General features: G+C 37.8%; 1 protein-coding gene across 1 annotated transcript in view; it reads left to right on the plus strand.

Annotated features, from left to right (window-relative positions):
- The window catches only part of rbm27 (RNA binding motif protein 27), a 44,008-nt gene that overhangs the window by 15,251 nt on the left and 8,834 nt on the right, over positions 1–19,923 (plus strand). Inside the window, exons 6-19 of the mRNA XM_002935266.5 lie at positions 2,737–3,000; positions 3,229–3,456; positions 4,687–4,824; positions 7,451–7,600; positions 9,201–9,354; positions 10,214–10,367; positions 11,674–11,904; positions 13,330–13,470; positions 14,729–14,851; positions 16,363–16,437; positions 16,876–17,031; positions 18,583–18,687; positions 19,316–19,507; positions 19,773–19,859. Coding sequence (XP_002935312.3) covers positions 2,737–3,000; positions 3,229–3,456; positions 4,687–4,824; positions 7,451–7,600; positions 9,201–9,354; positions 10,214–10,367; positions 11,674–11,904; positions 13,330–13,470; positions 14,729–14,851; positions 16,363–16,437; positions 16,876–17,031; positions 18,583–18,687; positions 19,316–19,507; positions 19,773–19,859 — 2,198 coding nt within the window. The remainder of the gene's footprint in view (positions 1–2,736; positions 3,001–3,228; positions 3,457–4,686; positions 4,825–7,450; positions 7,601–9,200; positions 9,355–10,213; positions 10,368–11,673; positions 11,905–13,329; positions 13,471–14,728; positions 14,852–16,362; positions 16,438–16,875; positions 17,032–18,582; positions 18,688–19,315; positions 19,508–19,772; positions 19,860–19,923) is intronic.

The raw sequence follows: 19,923 nt of genomic DNA on the forward strand, positions 1-19,923 counted from the left end.
TTCTTGAGACAGATTTGGGCTTTCCATTTTTTAGTGGCTGTGGCACATTAGGCATTTTGATGAGTGCTCCAAAGCTTGCTTTAATTTTGTTGTTAAATAACTTAATCATAAAGTATATGATGAAAATGCAGCTGGTGATTCAGTGCACTGTAAACAACCAATAAACTTGTTATTCAACCAGTATACATTTATATACACTGAAACAAACGTGTGTTTTGGACTAGTATGTGTGTATTTTATAACTAAAATTCTATATAATGTTTTGTGTGTGTCTGCATTGATTTCCAAAACATTTTATTAGACCAATCAGATTTTGAATGCAAAAAAAAGTGTACCTAGGTTTCAATGTGCCAGAAATCTGGCACAAAATCACTTGCTTGCTTATCTGACCCATCAGACAACCTTGTTCCTTCGTATCTGACAGCTACCCAGCAGCTCAGTAAGAAAACTCATATACCTAGAGGTTTTTAAGAGCCCTGCACTTCGCTTTGTAGTTTATTTGCCTGCAGACCTAATTGGTTTGCCGATCTGACTGATGACATTGTGACATTCCATACTAGAGAAACGCTTTTTAGCAGTGCAAATGTTCCTCAAGTGATTTCTGGCTGTGTCATTCAGTTAAGCTGAGGATATGAAGTCTGTTCTGCAAGATCACCATTCCAATAAATTGTATGACATTTGTGCCCATATGTGTGCCCATTACCAGTGAATGGTTCTGTGTATAAAGGTGGTGGCTAACCAGGTCATGGGTATCTCACCCTTCATATTTATAAATATTTGTACCCATGTACAGCTGTCATTCTGTGTGCTAACACCCTATCTTACCTCATCAGTCTCTTTCTGTCATCTATATAGATCCGCTTTGTCACTAAATCACACCTGCTGTTATGTCAGTGTGACATATACACAAAGCTGGCATTGTAATAATGGTTTGACACATTTGTTCTCACGTGCAAACACTGCCACTTCCCCTCCAAAAACATTTATGTATTCATTTCTTATACTGGCATTGCAGATGATGGTGTCAAACATTGCGTTTAAGGAAAAATATCTGCTTCTCGCCGTAAACATCCTTTACTTTAGATGTGTATTGTGTCTGAGCAGAAGAGGTTGGAGGTCTTGTCGTTATAGAGCAATTAACCACAGAGATTCAGCTCAGGGAGTTTGGCCAAATATAACCTTGTTCGTCTAATTTATTCACTTGTGTATTCCAGTCAATGTGTGCATTTTCTTAGGTGTGTTTCTATTTCATATTCTTTGTGGCTGATTTTAAGCAGCATGCAGTCCTTTCAGTGGCAGCAGATAAATACCTAAGTGGCTTCGGTTGGCTCGGTTGCCGTTTAGTAGAACCCTTGTGTATTCAGATGCCAAATGGAAGACTGGTATAACAGCTGCGGATGGACATATGTGCAGATGAATCAAGTCACCCAAGTGGTTGCGTGGAGAAGTAATGTATTTTTGCTTTTGGGAACACACATGGAAATTGTGTTACTCCTGCTATATTTGGTATTTTTTTATATCTGGTTCAGGGTCCTGAATTCAGGGCACCTTGGGAAACATATATGCGTACTGAAAAAATGTTTGTAATAAGCAGGGTGTATGGTGAGATTGAGACAAGGCTGATATTTGCCTAAAGCATAGCTGCATAACTGCTTCAGTTGCTGTGTGATAGTTGTCCAGCTGTTCTCTTTCAGAGAGAAATGTTGAGGTTTATATGGGATTTTCCTTTTACTTTCCAATATAAAACCTATTGATGACAGAAATGTCTTTACAAAACTGCAAACCTTAATTAGCTTATATAAACCAGATTCAGCTTTGGTACCTGTTATCCAGAATACTTTCTGACCTGGGATCTTTCTGTAATTTGTCTACAAGTCTAATCTGTCTACTAAAATAATATAAACATTAAATAAACACAGTGTGATGGTTTTGCCACCAATAAGGATTAATTCAATCTAAGTTATCAAGTACAAGGTACAGAGAAAAAGAAAAACATTTTAAAATATGTGAATTAGTTGTTTTAAACGGAGATTTCTGCATATCTGATCCCTTACCTGTACTTGCATTTTAATTGAAAACTGAAATCCACCTGAAAATGAACTTTTATTTGGTCAAAGAAAGTTAACTTTGCAGTTGCTTGTTTTTTTGTAGAAAACTGCTAATTCTTTGTATTCATTTATATATATTTTTTTTGTTTGTTTGTGGTCAAAGAATTTTAATTCATGTTAAATAATAAATACAAATACTAGATTGCAAGGTGGGGGTGATAACCAGACCTAAGGAAAAACTGATTTGGCATATAGATTAAACTTGGTTTCTAAGCCAGAAACCCCTAGCAACCAGATTGGCATTGTGAGCTAAAAAGGTAATGTAAAAAAATAAATCTACAAAGTTACGGTTACAGTCTACTAGAAGTTCACAATTCTAATCTATTGGTATTGCTGTACACTCCTGGACACGTGGTCTTCAGGATTCTTCATTTATGTTGGGCTATGAAGTATATTATATTTCTCTGTAAATTACATTTTATTTTTGCTACAAATTAGAGCAAAAAATTTTTTTTTTTGAGAGTCGATGCCATAGTTTAGTACTGCTGTTTAACTCTCTATTCTGCGATTATACATCTCTTACATTTGTGAGAAGCTGTAACCTTAAAAAAAATCTATTTTTAAAAAATGTTTGGACAAAATTGTTTGTGTTTAAAATTTCTTGTTGATTCCGTTTGTCTCTCCACAGAGCACAGAGAGAGGCAGAAGTTTGAATCTGAGCGAATGGAGCTAGAGGCTGCATATACCCCATCCTCCCAGTCAAGCGCCATTTCAGCGGAGCAGCAGTATTCCTCTGGTGGGCAGGCTATCCCCAGCACTGTAACTGTCATTGCACCTGCTCACCACCCAGAGAGCACCACAGAGATCTGGTCTAATTACTATAACAACCATAACCCTCCTAACTCCTTTAGCAGAATCCCACCCCCTAAAAGGCGCTGCCGGGATTATGATGGTAAGAGACTGTATTTAACCCCTTGAATTCTAATTCTGATTTAGTTCAAGTCTATGCTTTATGTAAACTATGTTCATTAAATTGCAGTAGTGAATACACTGAAACCTATATGGTGAAACTGGAATTACTTGGGGGGGGGGGAAGCTTAGATCACTTTGTACATGGAACAATTTGCATTAAAAACTGCAAATTGGAAAGTGTAATTTTGCAATTTTTTTCTCTTAACAGAAAGAGGATTTTGTGTCCTTGGAGATTTATGCCAATATGACCATGGCAACGATCCTTTGGTTGTTGATGAAGTGTCTTTGCCCAGTATGATCCCTTTCCCTCCACCACCTGGACTCCCACCACCTGGAATCTTGCTTCCACCTATCCCTGACCCTGCTCACAACATGAGAATGCCAGTCCTACGGCCACACAACCAGCCCCCTCCACCAGCTGTTCTGCCTGCACCAAGTAAATAGCCTCTACTAAACATATTAATAACAAACACTTTCACATGAGTATACATTTTTGAATGGGAATTAAATGGGGAATGGGGGCTAAAGTTAAACTATATACATTAAATATACCTTACTGCATCTAGCAAATGGCTACTACAGAACAGATTATGCCAACTGTGCACTGCGTAGAAAATAGCCTTCATTCTTCCCTCTCATTATCAACACACACTTTTGGTTGCTGTTGTTAATGAAATTCTACATGTCCAGAAATATTACTGTCAACAAATATAAGTAGGCAAGTAGTCCCCTCTCTAAAATATTTTCCATGTGCAGTTTTTAAAGTCATTAATAAGGTGTAAAATGCTCTTTACCTTAAATGTGCTAATGTACAAGTTAAAACTTGTGCAGGAGAAAACATAAAATTTATTTGTGAATGCTTAACATAGGCCCATTACTGGTTACTATAGGTTACTGCCCAAGTGCAAATTTGCACACTGTTAACAAGTGAGCCAGAGTGTCTTTTGTTACATGACTCCCGTATGTCCCCCTCCCACATACATATGGAAATCGTATATGCATTAAGTGTCCTTTAGGGCCAATATCACACATGATGTTTTGTATCCATGACTTTATAGATAACTGCTGGGATTAATATAAGACCCTTACTAGTACAAATTTGGAATCTATTAAATAACTTGAAAAAATTAATAATCTGTTTTAAAATAGACTTTATGGTCAATAACCTTACCGTAATTCAGGGCTTTCTGGATATCTGGTAACCAGATAAGAGATCCCATACCTGTACAAATATAGGGAAACCGGCGTGCATGGTTTGTCTATCTATCCCTTAAGGCAGGGATCCCCAACCTTTTTTTACTTGTGAGCTTCATTCAGATGTAAAAAGTGTTTGTGAGCCACACAACCATAAAAAAGGAGGCTCTGCTTAGGGTAAAACTGTGTCTTTGTTCTTCTAAAACTTACCTCCAAGCCAAAAATTAAAAAATAGGCACCTACTTTGAGCTACTGGGAGCAACATCAAATTGGGTGGTGAGCAACATGTTGCTCATGAGCCACTGGTTGGGGATCCCTGCCTTAAGGGCTACCTAATACTAATGTTTTTGGGAGTCAGACTTCACTGAAAAAATTGATAGATAAACGTTACATTTATTTATCCATCTTTAGTCTATTTGTTGGTATCTCACAAAGATGCTTTACTATGATGCAATCTATCTCAAATTTGCAGGTCTACCATTACCACATTCAGGCCTTCTAAACAATCGGGATCGACTAGCAACAAATACCGTACCCAGCCTTGCACCAATAGTAGGGGGTCTGCCTCCACGAATCCCTCCTCCAAATCTACTGTACTCTGTATCAGAACGTAAGCTTAAATATCTCACCAATCTTGTCTGCATCGTTTTGAAATCTGGAGCATTTTTAGATTGGCAGGATCTTCAAGAAGGGCTGAAGCTGTCTTTTGTTACACTGGTCAAAATGCTGATTGTTAGAGACCCTGCATACATTTATAGTATAGTAGGGTTTGATATTTGATGGGAGGGAAGAGATTAGAGAGTAGTACTAATATGTGTATGGTGGCCCACTGATACTAATATCTACAGTTAGTACTAGTGGTTGTATTTATAGTTTATGTATGTGAGTGTATATATTGGTAGGTGTGGGTTAGGTGTGCTGGGTTTACTTGGATGGGTTGAACTTGATGGACACTGGTCTTTTTTCAACCCTATGTAACTATGTAATATGTCCTATGGATATACAGTGGCTTGCAAAAGTATTCGGCCCCCTTGAACTTTTCCACATTTTGTCACATTACAGCCACAAACATGAATCAATTTTATTGGAATTCCACGTGAAAGACCAATACAAAGTGGTGTACACGTGAGAAGTGGAACGAAAATCATACATGATTCCAAACATTTTTTACAAATAAATAACTGCAAAGTGGGGTGTGCGTAATTATTCAGCCCCCTGAGTCAATACTTTGTAGAACCACCTTTTGCTGCAATTACAGCTGCCAGTCTTTTAGGGTATGTCTCTATCAGCTTTGCACATCTAGAGACTGAAATCCTTGCCCATTCTTCTTTGCAAAACAGCTCCAGCTCAGTCAGATTAGATGGACAGCGTTTGTGAACAGCAGTTTTCAGATCTTGCCACAGATTCTCGATTGGATTTAGATCTGGACTTTGACTGGGCCATTCTAACACATGGATATGTTTTGTTTTAAACTATTCCATTGTTGCCCTGGCTTTATGCTTAGGGTCGTTGTCCTGCTGGAAGGTGAACCTCCGCCCCAGTCTCAAGTCTTTTGCAGACTCCAAGAGGTTTTCTTCCAAGTTTGCCCTGTATTTGGCTCCATCCATCTTCCCATGAATTCTGACCAGCTTCCCTGTCCCTGCTGAAGAGAAGCACCCCAGAGCATGATGCTGCCACCACCATATTTGACAGTGGGGATGGTGTGTTCAGAGTGATGTGCAGTGTTAGTTTTCCGCCACACATAGCGTTTTGCATTTTGGCCAAAAAGTTCCATTTTGGTCTCATCTGACCAGAGCACCTTCTTCCACATGTTTGCTGTGTCCCCCACATGGCTTGTGGCAAACTGCAAACGGGACTTCTTATGGTTTTCTGTTAACAATGGCTTTCTTCTTGCCACTCTTCCATAAAGGCCAACTTTGTGCAGTGCACGACTAATAGTTGTCCTATGGACAGATTCCCCCACCTGAGCTGTAGATCTCTGCAGCTCGTCCAGAGTCACCATGGGCCTCTTGGCTGCATTTCTGATCAGCGCTCTCCTTGTTTGGCCTGCGAGTTTAGGTGGACGGCCTTGTCTTGGTAGGTTTACAGTTGTGCCATACTCCTTCCATTTCTGAATGATCGCTTGAACAGTGCTCCGTGGGATGTTCAAGGCTTTGGAAATCTTTTTGTAGCCTAAGCCTGCTTTAAATTTCTCAATAATTTTATCCCTGACCTGTCTGGTGTGTTCTTTGGACTTCATGGTGTTGTTGCTCCCAATATTCTCTTAGACAACCTCTGAGGCCGTCACAGAGCAGCTGTATTTGTACTGACATTAGATTACACACAGGTGCACTCTATTTAGTCATTAGCACTCATCAGGCAATGTCTATGGGCAACTGACTGCACTCAGACCAAAGGGGGCTGAATAATTACGCACACCCCACTTTGCAGTTCTTTATTTGTTAAAAATGTTTGGAACCATGTATGATTTTCGTTCCACTTCTCATGTGTACACCACTTTGTATTGGTCTTTCACGTGGAATTCCAATTAAATTGATTCATGTTTGTGGCTGTAATGTGACAAAATGTGGAAAAGTTCAAGGGGGCCGAATACTTTTGCAAGCCACTGTAGTTGGTAGGTAGTTCATGGTGCATTGGCAGATGAGGAACTGATGAGGAGCCACACCTCCTCCTGCTTTTCAAACAATTAGAGCAAATAATTGAAACAAAAGAAAGTAGCGATACCATGTGTGATCAATGAAATGCTTTCTGTAAGGTGAACCTCTAGGAAAAGAGGCTGGAAAGCCTACCAGATTAGTCTGTTTATGGCACCTTTACCTTATCATGTTTTTGTCTTTGCACCAGAACCTCAACGCCTGTAACAGTGGGGTGCTAGAAAGGTCTATAATGTGGGTGAAAGTCAACTTAGGGTCTGCTAGCCTATGAAAGAGATGAGTCCTGATAAATGTTGTGTCACTATTGCTTTAAGAGTTTGTATGGCTACAAATAAAGTAATGACTTTTATAAGCATTTGAGGTTTGGGTGAAAAAGTTTTGAATTAGGCTACAATCTGGCCTAGTATCTTGGAAACAACACAATTTCTAATGCTCAGTGTACAGATAAGATAGAGAGTTTAGTTCTAATTCTTTGTAGCCCTAACATACTATCTCACAATAAAATATATTTGTATTTAGTGAGCAAAACTTCAGATAAAGTTGTGCAGGAAACTGTCTGATCTATTCTCATATTTTCTGCAGACACCTATGAGCCAGATGGCTACAATCCTGAAGCTCCTAGTCTTACAAACACTGGTAGACCTGGGTACCAGACATTCTTACAGAGACAGCCAACACAAAGGTCAAATTTAATTGGTTTAACATCATGTGACATGGATACAGCACCAAGGGGTAGGTGGCTACTTACTTCTAATGTTTTATACAAAGTTCAGGAATCTCAGGCAGGAAATACTATGAATAGTAGTATATGATGAATAGCAGTAAAGATAAGCCTCTCAAAGATTTACTACATTTGCTTGAAATTGGGTTTGGAAAGTGAAGCAAAGATGGCTCTTTGGAAGTTTACGTTACTGTGGCTAGAAAGCTTTTCAAAAACTAACAGCAAGCAATGCTGCCATAGGAACAAGAATATAAAGGCCCAAAGCTTTACTGTTATAATGACTGTGAAACTTTAGACTGAAGTTCATTATATAAAGTACATAATTTCTACCCATATGTGGAACTTGTGAACTAATTACTAACTAGCCCTAAAGTATGTGACTGATTCTACTGTTTGATCAAATTTGTAGCTTAGATAAACAATCCTTATTAGATTTATTTCACACATCATTAAACATCCATTAATTATAGTGCTGAATTTTAATCTCTGTGTTGTTGTAAATGGTGTAGATTTTTTTGTATGCGGGAAGAATTATATTCAACCCCCATTCTCCAATGATGTTGGTTACTGATACTTATGGCGTACCACATAAAACTTAGTACAGTGCTACTTGTAGCCTCAAAGGCATTCATTCCAATACTAAAATATGAATGGCTAAATGATAAACTCCTGGGCATCTTTTTTCCAATGCTAATCACAGAATGATACTTACTACTCTTCACTAAAGTTGCACAGAATTGACTTCAGACTTTAATAGAGGCAACAGAAATGTAGGCACACAGTGTCAAACTGCCTGCATTTCCTGTCCTTCTAGATGCACTTTTACAAATCCTTATCATATGTTATCATATGACAAAGCTATTTTGGTTTCCTGTAATGACATTCAGGTCAATAAATATCCCCTTGTAAGTGTTAGAGCTTATGTTGCATCGATAGTACAGTAGTATCACTCTGCAATGGAAACAGCCTATTCCACCTTCCCATAGGCTGTGGCTGGAATAAATAAATCTTTGCATTGGCTGTATATAATACCTTATTATCAAAAGAAATGCTTCTGACAAATGTAGTTAGCTTTGGGACACTTAGCCAAATGCACTGCTCCATTAAGTAAAATATGATGTTTTGCCTGATAACCCATTCATAGTACCTTTCCTATGTGTTTTATTATTGGCAAGCAATACACCACACTATTTTTAGAGATTATATTGTACTCATAACTGTAAGTGTATCTGCAGCTGTAACTGCAACCAGGATGTGTTAAATGTCAATCCGTTCTCTTGCTAATGGCTTGCTCAATAATTTCTTGCTATTTACTTGCACAGCACAGTTATTATAGGGTTACAATATTTAAAGGGATACTGGCATGATTTTTATCCTTTGAAGTATGGCTTTAATGGATTTTGTGATAAAGAAACCATAGTAGAACCTGTGTTTTTACATGATAAGCGGAGCTCCATGTCAATTAGCTGTGAGCTACCAGATGCAGATACTGTGTCTAGTTTGGGCTCACATTAACTTTTCCTGTTGCAGCTTTTCTTCTGTTTATTCCTATGCATTGAGCTAAATTGTTAAATCCTTTTTAGTAAATACTCCCCTCTTCTTTCCATTTAGCTGCTAATATTGTGATCCAGACAGAACCTCCTCCTCCTCCTCCACCTCCTTCAACTGTAGGTGTGGTAAATAATAGAGTAGTTGTAGAGCCTGATCGAAAACGAACTGCAGGCAACATGGACGGGCCCTTTGCAAAGAAACCGTGGATGGACAAGTAAGCCCATGCTGTGACACTTTGAGTTTCAGTAATGGGTTAATGCTGAAATACATAAGTTTTATAGTTGGTCTAGAATTAAGTAGGCGTTATCCTTAACTTCAAACCAGATTTAAGGGGCCATGATAAAGTCTGCATAAGTGAGTTATAATATCCGTACAGATGGTTACATACCTACAGATTCCTATTCCATAAGTGAAACAATGCATGCTGGCACACAGTCTAGGCCTTTTTAAAACATACATTTTTAGAAAAGTGGTAAAATAAAAAGCAATTGAAAAAGATCATTTTATTTCACTGTTTCTGTATGAAAACAGGTTGTGTGAAGGTGAACTGTTACTTTTATGTATACATATTTTAAGGGTTTAGGGATATAGCCACTAAAACCATACCAAATGTTGTTATTGCTGAATACAAATCTTCCTGGATATTGCCAATTTCCCTTTGAATTTAGATGAATATATTGTTTGCCATTCTTCAGAGTTAAGGAACAATGCATATGACCTTACTGCAACTTTTTAATGCATATCTATCAATTGGAGTGAGCATTCCAGCTGTGATTTTTGTGCATCACTTTCATTTGGACAAGGTGTTGCATTGCCACCTTAGTTACCTTCATTTATATCTTAAAAGATTAAAAATCTCACAGGCTAAATTGGATTTAAAATTGCCTAAAACTGGTCACACGTAAATAAAAAAATAAAAGCATTGACTCAAAAATAAAAGCAAAAAAATCCACTTGTTTGACAAAATCAGTCTTGGTCAAATTGGGCTGATCTGGACCCGGGGCCAATGATCAGATCGTAATGGAGGCCAATGCAGGCTGTGGTTACTGTAATTTTTACCTCTGCATTTTCAGGCAAGGAAACCACAATCATAATAAAACCGGGTTTGTCAAAAAGATCCAGTACACTAATACAAAACTTGAAGTCCGGAAAATTCCTCAGGATCTGAATAATATAACCAAACTGAATGAGCACTTCAGCAAATTTGGTACTATAGTTAATATTCAGGTGAGTAGTAAATCCTGCACAACTGTGTACTTTTCTGTATCTTAAATGAATGGTCATTCCATTGCAGTGAGAATTAAGCCTTTCAGAACTTGTATAAAAGAAGTTAAAATGGCTAATGTTCCTGTTTTTTTTTGCTATAGGATACTAGACTGGTATACATTTGTTTTCCCCATTAATCAATATAATTAGGTTACCCATTAACAACAGTTAATTTAAAACTGGTAATTTCATAAGCACCATTGCACCTGCTCACTTTATCTTTTTATGACACCACTGTGTGGCAATCAGCCTTCAGTAAAATGTAAATCGCCGGTGGGATGTCATATCGGGGATATTAGTCGCCCGCAACAAGGGAGATTTGTCGCAGGCGACTAATCTCCCCGTGTACCAGAGCCCTAAGGGGCATGGACAAGGGTGTTTGGCCTACTAATGTTTTCTGCTATATGGCTGATAAAGCACCCTGTGCCATTATTTGAAGCCTAATTGAGACAAGAATGCTTAGCTCTGCAGAGGAAACAGCTCAAGCTCAGTTTTAAAATCTACCTAGTTTCGCAGTGAAAACATTTTGTTCTCTGTGCTATTTATTGATAACAAGAAAAGAAATTTTCAAATAAGAGTGGATTCCTTTAGCATAGCAGCAGAAGAACTCAAGCTAGCTGAACAGACAAAGCGTATGCCAATAAGATTTATACATTTTATACAATATCAAATTGCTGTGAAAGAAATGGGATGGGATTAAAACAGAGACCATTTTAAATCTTCTTTCAAGGTGTTTTGTTTTTTTTTTGTGATGAAGTGATTTTTTTTTTTTACATTAACTAAATATACAGTTATTCTGCTTTCATTCTCTAGGCATCATTTTCAGTAAGACTGAGGTTTTTAGCCTTGCTATTTTTACTATTGTATACCCAGAGGTTAATGATAATAGCTGTATATGAAATGTATAATTTCACTTATGTTAGTTTGTGAAAAAAACTGGGTTTTTGTATGTACTTAGATGGCTACTGCCAGCTTTGGCTGTAGGGACAGGCCCTCTTATCGAACCATTTCAATATACAAAAACTACGCACTTCCCCCCCCCCCAACCCAATTATGGCTAGAGCATTTATAAAGATTTCTTTATAGAACAAGCTAACCCCTTTCTTAAATTCCCTTATACACAGTTTTTCTCATCTTAATGTGTATGCATTTGGACGTGTGGGTACGCTTTTCTGGCAATAAAATTATGTACTTGTATAAAATAAAGCCTTGTGGTTGTCAGTAGTCATATTTGTGTTTATAAGTCTATGCGTTGTTTACATTTCAGGTTGCATTTCAAGGAGACCCAGAAGGAGCTCTGATCCAGTACTTGACCAATGATGAAGCCAGGAGGGCCATATCTAGTACAGAGGCTGTTTTAAACAACAGGTTTATCCGGGTTCTTTGGCACAGAGAGAACAATGAACAGCAGCATACTCAGCCGCAGCAACACCATCTAACAACTGCATCAACAACCCAGACACCTATTGCACCTGCTGGACAAGGACACCTGCAAAAGGTAGTTCTTTTGTATTTCATGCTAGCATATATGATGGTTTACCTACAAGGTACTACTGCTACCTGCAAGGTACTACTGTCAGCGACTAACATGACAAGGTAACACTTCCCACAAATCTTAAAGGAAAACTATACCCCCAGAATAAATACTTAACCAACAGTTTATATTATGTTAAGTGACCTATTAAAGAATCTCGTCAAATTTATATATATATATATATATATATATATAAATATTGCCCTTTTACAACCTTTCCTTTGAGGGAGCACACAGCCCATCACTAAATGGTGGATCAAAGATTACATGACCACAAATAATTCAGCTCTAACTGTAACAGGAAGAAGTGTGGCAGTAAAAGACCGAACTCTGTCCATTAATTGGCTGATGGGGCATAGCATGTTTGTGTGCCTTGGCTTATTTGTGTGCACTGTGAATCCTATGATCCCAGGAGGAGGCCCTTAATTCTTAAAATGGCAATTTTCTATTTAGGAGTATCCAAAAGCACACTAAAAAGTATATTTTTATGAAAATGGTTTATTTAGATAAAGGGTTTTACATGTGAGCTTGTTTATGCAATATATTTTTATAGAGACCTACATTGTTTGTGGTATAGCTTTCCTTTAAGGTGTTTAGAATAAATGAAGATTTAGATATAAATATATTCAATTTTCCCCTTTAAAAAGTTATCACTGTTTTTATATTTATCCAAAACACTTCCATTGAATTCCAGTAACACAATCATTATCTCAGTGGTTTATTGAAATGTGTAACCAGCTATACTCTTATATCTTGGTTGCTGTTTTTCTAGCACTAAATCCAGGTGGGATTTATTAAGTGAGAAAGAAAACCCCCTCAGGAGCGCACAGGCTCTACTCCTCCAGCAAGATGAGCTCCCTGTCAGTGAATTATTTTATCACCATGTTGTGTAGCTATGACACACACCTTCCAAATATCTTCTCTTTCATATTGCTAACATGTATAGATGAACATTTAATTCTCAGTTATTGTTTTCACTGACAAAGTAAAGAACAAGCAAAAACTTAACATTCTGCTTAATCCAGAATTCAGTTCAAGTTTCTGCTGAAGCCCACCAGTAATTGCAGGATTTGGATTTGACCAGATCCCTAGTGTATATCCAGATTCAAACCCCCTAAATAAATTACCCAACATATATAGCAGCCAAAGAATCATTTGTACTACCAGTGTTGCCTCTGCTGTATGAAGGTTATAACATCAGGACATGCAAGGACATTTTGTATGTACACATATAATCCAATACATTTAGCAGCTCCCCATGCTTACCTCAAAAAGTGTGCACAGAAAATTATTTTTTCTTTTTCTACCCCACCTTCAGATGAGAGGGGGAATTAAAGTGCTCAGCTTTCTTTATTGCCATTTTTTTTTATTTTAATTTTTAATCTTTAGGTGATACCAAAAGCAATTAACCAGGGTTCCTACGTCCTCAACAAATTACCCCCAAAGCAGCGTCTTGGACAAACCAGCAGCAGCCCGTCAGACACAACATACCTGGCCTCAAATCAGCCAAGCTCAGGGGAGGAAAACCAGGTGTGTATATGTAGTGAATAGAGAGTGCAAAATGTTTCTCTCATAAAATTGAGAATGTGCACCGTTTAAAGGACATGTAAAGTCTTTTTCACTGGGGAGTGCCCAGTGAAATAGATTGCTTAGTTATTTCCACAAGCCAGTGCTCCTGATAGGAGAGAACTGCACCAAACAATAGGAAAGTTAGGTAAGAAGATGCCAGCGTGTGGGGGGTGGGGTTGACTTGATCCTTTTTATAGAGGCCTTTTCCAATTCATGTTCCTGTATTTCATTCAAACTACTGCCTGATTTTGGACCCTAGCAACCAGGTATCTGCTGAAATTCCAAACCGCAGACCTGCCAAACAAAAAGCCAAACAAATAGTAAAAAATTAAGACCAATTGCCAATTTTCACAGAATAGCACTGTCTACGACATACTAAAAGTTAATTTAAAGGTAAACAACCCATTTGAAGGCCACTGGCCTTATAATAATTGGTCCCTAGCACCAATATTTCTGCAGGACTGTGCTTGCTTAGATTTATAGTATCTGTGTAGAGTCAGTGAGAACATTTAAGGGTTTGTTCCTGTTGAAGCTTTGTCTTTTTTTCCAATAGCAGCTGCTTCTGGGTGGTTGTAATAGGGAGCAGTATGGGAGCTTGCATTATTGGGGATATGGGATGGATAACAGAGCATCAGAAGCAAGTTAAAGGGAGCATGGTGGCCAAATTGAAAAGTAAACATGGATCAAATAATGCATGGCGAGTGCTTCTGTTCATGAAGAGCTTATAGGGGTGATCTTGGAAAGTAATTAGGGAGGACTAAACCGAATAGGGATCAGAAAACTTGTATGGCTGAAGGGAAGTTGAGAAAGGACAAAGTAGCAAATGATGCCATAGTCCGGTCCTGTACAAAATCTTGGACTAGATAGTATCTAGGGTTAGGACAGTGGGCAGGACTTCATGGCTCTGAGATTAGCATTGGCGTAGATATGGCAGTACGAACAGGGGACCATGTTATGTCATTGGCTAATTTGTAGACATTGAGATCTGTTATCACTTTGTGACCTGAAGATGCTGCTTGTCCATTTCAATGGCCTGGACTCTCCTGGGAAAAAAGCATCAAATAGGGGAGACATCAATAATAGCCTAAAATGACTTCTTATTTTCTATATATACATTTTAAGTGCAGATGCCTTTAAAAATAGCTTTTAAAAAGTAAGATCAGCCTTTCTAATAGATTGAATATGAATGTGTCTCATGCGTACTTTAATTTCTTTACAGACTTTACCACCTTCCACTAGTCTTTCAAAAATGGTTTACAGCTCTGGTGGCTTAAAGACTTCAAATAAGCCTGCAGCACCATCAAAAACCGTGGATGTGCAGGATGCTCTTAAGAAGAAGCAGGTAAGGTCACTGATTGACTGGGATCATAAAGAGATTTGGTAGTAATCTGTTGTATGTCCTTGTGCTCAGGCCTTCAGACTGTCTGTCTAATGCCTTACCAGTTGTTGATTTTCTTTTAGTTTGGAGGTGTGGCCATACCATGACTGATTTTTTTCCCCTGATTTAATTAGAGGCTTTTTGCACAGTTTTTATATTTATTATAACACTTTCTTCTCTTACATGTTAGTAAAAATGCAGTTTTCTTCTTTTTGAGTTTATTTGGTAGCAATCACAACTTGTAGAAAAGGACCCAAGTGCTAAAGGGTTTTTAAACCCAAATATAACATGTTGCATACTTAATTTAAGCACCAGAGTGCCAGCTCTGTAGATTGTGTTTCCAGTCAGCTCTTTGTTGTGCTTTCCTTTGGTTTATATGTCAGTGAGTGAACAGCCATAACAAAACGGGTTTAAGCAACTGTAAGTAACTTCCCAATTAACATTAATTAGATATTTTCAGTGATTTTTAGTATTTGCAACTACTGCTGGAAGTGTGCTCTTTGCTATCCCCTGAAGGGTTGTTTTTAACTACATGTACCATTGAAACAATGTAGCATTTCTCAGCTTCCCTCCAAGTATGAATTCTGTTCCCACAATGCAATTCATGTTTTGCTATTCTGCTTTTCCATTGGTCTGTTAGTCACAGAACATTTGAGGCAGAAAAGACTGTTAAGGTTGGTGTTGGAGAAAAGGCACTTGCAAAGGGCCATGTTTACTCAATACAAGGGCATTATAAACAGATAGCTGGGGATCTTTTTTCCCATAGAAGAGATCAACGCACCAGAGGCCACCCATTTAGAATTAAACTTTTGTAGCTACGCAGCGTAGGTGGTTTTTCACGGTGAGGGCAGTGAGTTTGGGGAATGTCCTTCCTAGTGATGTTGTAATGGCAGATTCAGTTAATGCCTTTAAGAGGGGCCTGGATGAGTTCTTGAACAAGCATTGTATCCAAGGCTATTGTGATACTAATATCTACAATTGGTATAGATTGAGTGTATAGATATGTCTGTATAGGTTTGTGTATATATGTGCACTGGGGTTCATTTGGGAGGGGTCTTCTTTTTTTTTTTTTTTTTTTTTCCTTCAACCCAAATTACCAATGTAACTATGTAATGTAATGTAATGTGGGAATTGGATTTGTGCTTGGAGGGGAGCTGAGAACTGCTACATTGTTTTAATGATAAGCATAGTCAGAACCAGCAGTTCAGAGAATAGCAAAGGATGGATTTTTAATAGTAGCTATATTTGAAAGTAACTTAAAATTTCTTGAAAATGCGTATCAGAATGTTGTAAAATTAAATAAACTTTCATTACAACCTTTATCCACCATATCAGTAATATTGTAAGCAGTTTGAGTCCATCGTGGAACAGTTTTAGTCAAAAAGCACTATATGTACTAGCATTTAACAACTGGTAACTAGAACTGGTTTGTCAGCTTGTATATTCTGACTTTTTCATTTTCCTTCATTGCCCAGGAAGCACTGAAATTGCAGCAAGACATGAGGAAAAAAAAGCAGGAGATGTTAGAAAAGCAAATTGAATGTCAGAAGGTAAGTTTGGTTCAAAGAGAACTGCCATACTGTATTATTGCGATATCTGCTAAAGCCCGGCTGATTACCTGTAATTGAACAGTAATAGTTTTACCTCTTTGATCAGCAGTGGGGTTTAATAAATACACAAAGCCATTAGCAAATAAACTGTTTTTATCAGTGGCCCTTAAGTGGTCTTTTAAAGAATTTGTAAAGCATAGCAATATTTTGTTTTGTTTTTTTAACTGATACACAGTCTAACCTCAATTTTCCATTCCCACATTTTACAACTTAGTTTGTATGCACTTGTGGTATGCAGGTCATATATTATCAGTAAGAAGCCATCCTTTTTTTTATTTCTGCATAGTAGTTGCCAGGAGATGGCGATACAGTACCACCGCAGAGACTTCATTAATTTGTACACCAGCTCATGTTAAATAAACAGTTGTTCTTCTATAGATGTTGATTTCTCGCCTTGAAAAAAACAAGTCTATGAAAGCAGAAGAGAGGACTGAGATCATGAAAACACTGAAGACACTTGATGAAAAAATATCTCAGGTTAAAGATGAACTGAAAACACTGTCTGCTCCATCAAAATTGAAGTCCAAGACAGAGGTGTGTGTTGCTGTCATGCAAGACAATTATCCAGTCTAAGAAATATTTGTATAGAATGCTTTTTGGGGTTTTTTTTGCAGCTTTTGGAAAACAGACCTCTGGAATCTGTAAAAGCTGCTTTTGTTATTCAGAATGCTATCTACTTATCCTTTAATGGTGGTGGGCATTTGGTACTGCCAGAGGCTATTCCTACCATTCATCAGTTTCTATAGTGCTTTGGTTTGGCACTTGTTTTTGCAAATCATTATTATGTAATAGTTTATTTTAAATGGGACAAGTATTGGTAAAATATTTCTGTTGCAAAAATGGAGCCATAAGTTAACAGCGTGTAACCAGAACCAAGGTTACCAACTATGTGTGCTGTTCTGAGACCAAACAAATGCACGTCCCAACGCACATAATTACATTTGCAATAAAAAAACAAAACCTGCCATGTCCTTCATTTCAGGGGGACACGGGCATTAAAGAGTTAGTGTACTTCCTCTTGGAAGGTAGTTAAGAACCAGTGACTTGGCGTTCTGTGGGGTTGACTTTACTCTCCCCCTTACTAGAAGAGCTGACTGAGGCAGGAATGCCAGTTCAGGCCTCAGTACTGGGAGAGCTACCCTAGTGAAAAGTAGTTACAGCTCTATTTCACTCTAGTTTAATTATTTTAACTACTCGGATGTCCCAGCCTTGCAGGGGATTTTGTTACTTGTTAAACTAAACAGAAAATAAAAATACTAAGTTTGCCAAGTTGCAGTAATCTATAGCAACCAATAAGATGTTTGCTTTTAAACAGATGACCAGTAAATTCTGTCTCCTGATTGGTTGCTATGGGTTTCTGCTCCTGGGCAAACTTAGTCTCTTTATTACATAACCCCCTATGTTTATTCATTGCAAGGCAGATAATTAGATTACCAGTGCACATACCCCCTCCCTCCCTTCCGCCTTTGTTGTGACTGTTTTGTTAGCAGGAGTCCATTATGCAGGGAGATTATCTGTGCACTGGTTATGGAAGTATCTACCTTAAACTTGGGCTAGCATCAGTTTCCCAGATTATGCTATTTAGTGGAATTGATACAATGAGCAAAATGTATGTTCAGCACAAGCCGTATCTATTTAACTTTATGTTGAACAAATGGGGATAATATCATTTTAAAGACTTTGGTATTATCTCTAAACCTGTTTTATAATCTTTAAGAGGGAAAAGCAAAAAGGCTTTTTAATGATGTAAATCAGCGGTTCTAAACCTGTGGGTCAGGACCCCTTTGGGTCCCCTTCCACAGGGGTTGCCTAAGACCATCGGAAAACACATTTCCGATGGTCCTAGGAATAATTTTATGGTTGGGGGTCACCGCAACATGAGGAACTGTATTAAGGGGTCGCAGCATTAGGAAGGTTGAGAACCACTGTTGTAAAGCTTGTTGTAAAGCTTGACTTTTCATTTTTGCATTTATAACATTGCTCTGACCCCCAGGTGGCACAATAAGACTGCATTTTTCTAGTCAAAGCCTAATACAGCTAAAGGAACTCTGCATAACTTTTTTTTTTTTTTACTCTCTCTTTTAGGCACAGAAGGAATTATTAGATGCAGAAATGGACTTCCACAAGCGATTGTCCTCAGGAGAAGACACAACAGAGCTAAGGAAAAAGCTCAGTCTGTTACAAGTGGAGGTATGGAACCATAAAAAGCAAGTGCACAATATACAGGGTTTGCCTCATTAATCAATTATCATACTTGTTATAATGATGAGGTTAAGGGAAAAAAAAATCTAATTTGGGGCTGATCTTCACATACTGTGCTGCATTTCTAACCCTTTGACTACCAGCAGAATTGCCCAATAGCAACCTGAATTTCAGAAAATGTCAGAGCGTTAAAGTAGTATTGAATGAAACTTGTGTATTGTTTAAATCTTCCTGCCTTCCCATCCTGTTTATACTAACATGACTTCATTGCACCACTACAGACAGATTTTGGAGTTTGTTCTGTTGGGCCACATTCTGCTGTCAGTGATGAGTAGTATGCACATTTTTTTGGTTCCTAGCAAACTCTGTATTGGCTCAGAATACATGACTAGTATATGTTCATTTAGATTAGGATAGAGTCCTCATACTATCATAGATATGTGATATGGGAAATTACATCTCTGTGTTATAAAAGAACTGCACTGTTTAAAGTTAAAGGGATTTTGAAAAAATAATTAAAGGTTGTTCCTTTTAAAGTGACATGAAATAGCATCTGTTGGAGTCTCTTAAGTAACTTTTTGACTTATGATTCCTTTCCCCTGAATGTTTGATAAAGGCTGCTCGCCTAGGAATCCTTCCTCCAAGCAGAGGGAAGACGTTACCTGGCCAAAGCAGAGGTAGAGGAAGGGGGCATGGGACAAGGGGGAGAGGTTCCTTAAGTCACATGGTTGTGGATCATCGGCCAAAGACAATTTCTGTTGTTGGATTCTACGACAAAGAGAAAGAGGAGTTACTCCAGCATTTTGCTGTAAGTGCAACATTAGTGTGTGATCCTTTCATTATTTCCAAGTAGTGAAGCAATTTCTTCAAAATTCAAGGATTATCCTGATACATAATATTGAATTAGTAGTCAGTAGTTATTTTGTATAGATTTCATTTTGACGGTGGCTTTTCTAATTTCACTTGCCCCTTAATAAAAAGGTGGCTAATTATGTGCTGATAAGATTTCATTACATTTTTAGAATCCAACCTTAAGAAAAATTTGACATTTATTTATTTATTTTGCTTTGTAGAAATTTGGAGATGTTGAAGATTTAAAAGAAGAAGAATTCCCACCAAGTGTTATTTTAACATTCAAGACAAGGCAAGAAGCTGAAAATGTAAGTTTTTGTTTGCATGATAAAGCTTAGGTAAGTGACAGTGCTGTGATAAGTGACAATTATA

This window comes from Xenopus tropicalis, chromosome 3, assembly GCF_000004195.4.
Source record: "Xenopus tropicalis strain Nigerian chromosome 3, UCB_Xtro_10.0, whole genome shotgun sequence".
NCBI lineage: Eukaryota > Metazoa > Chordata > Amphibia > Anura > Pipidae > Xenopus > Xenopus tropicalis.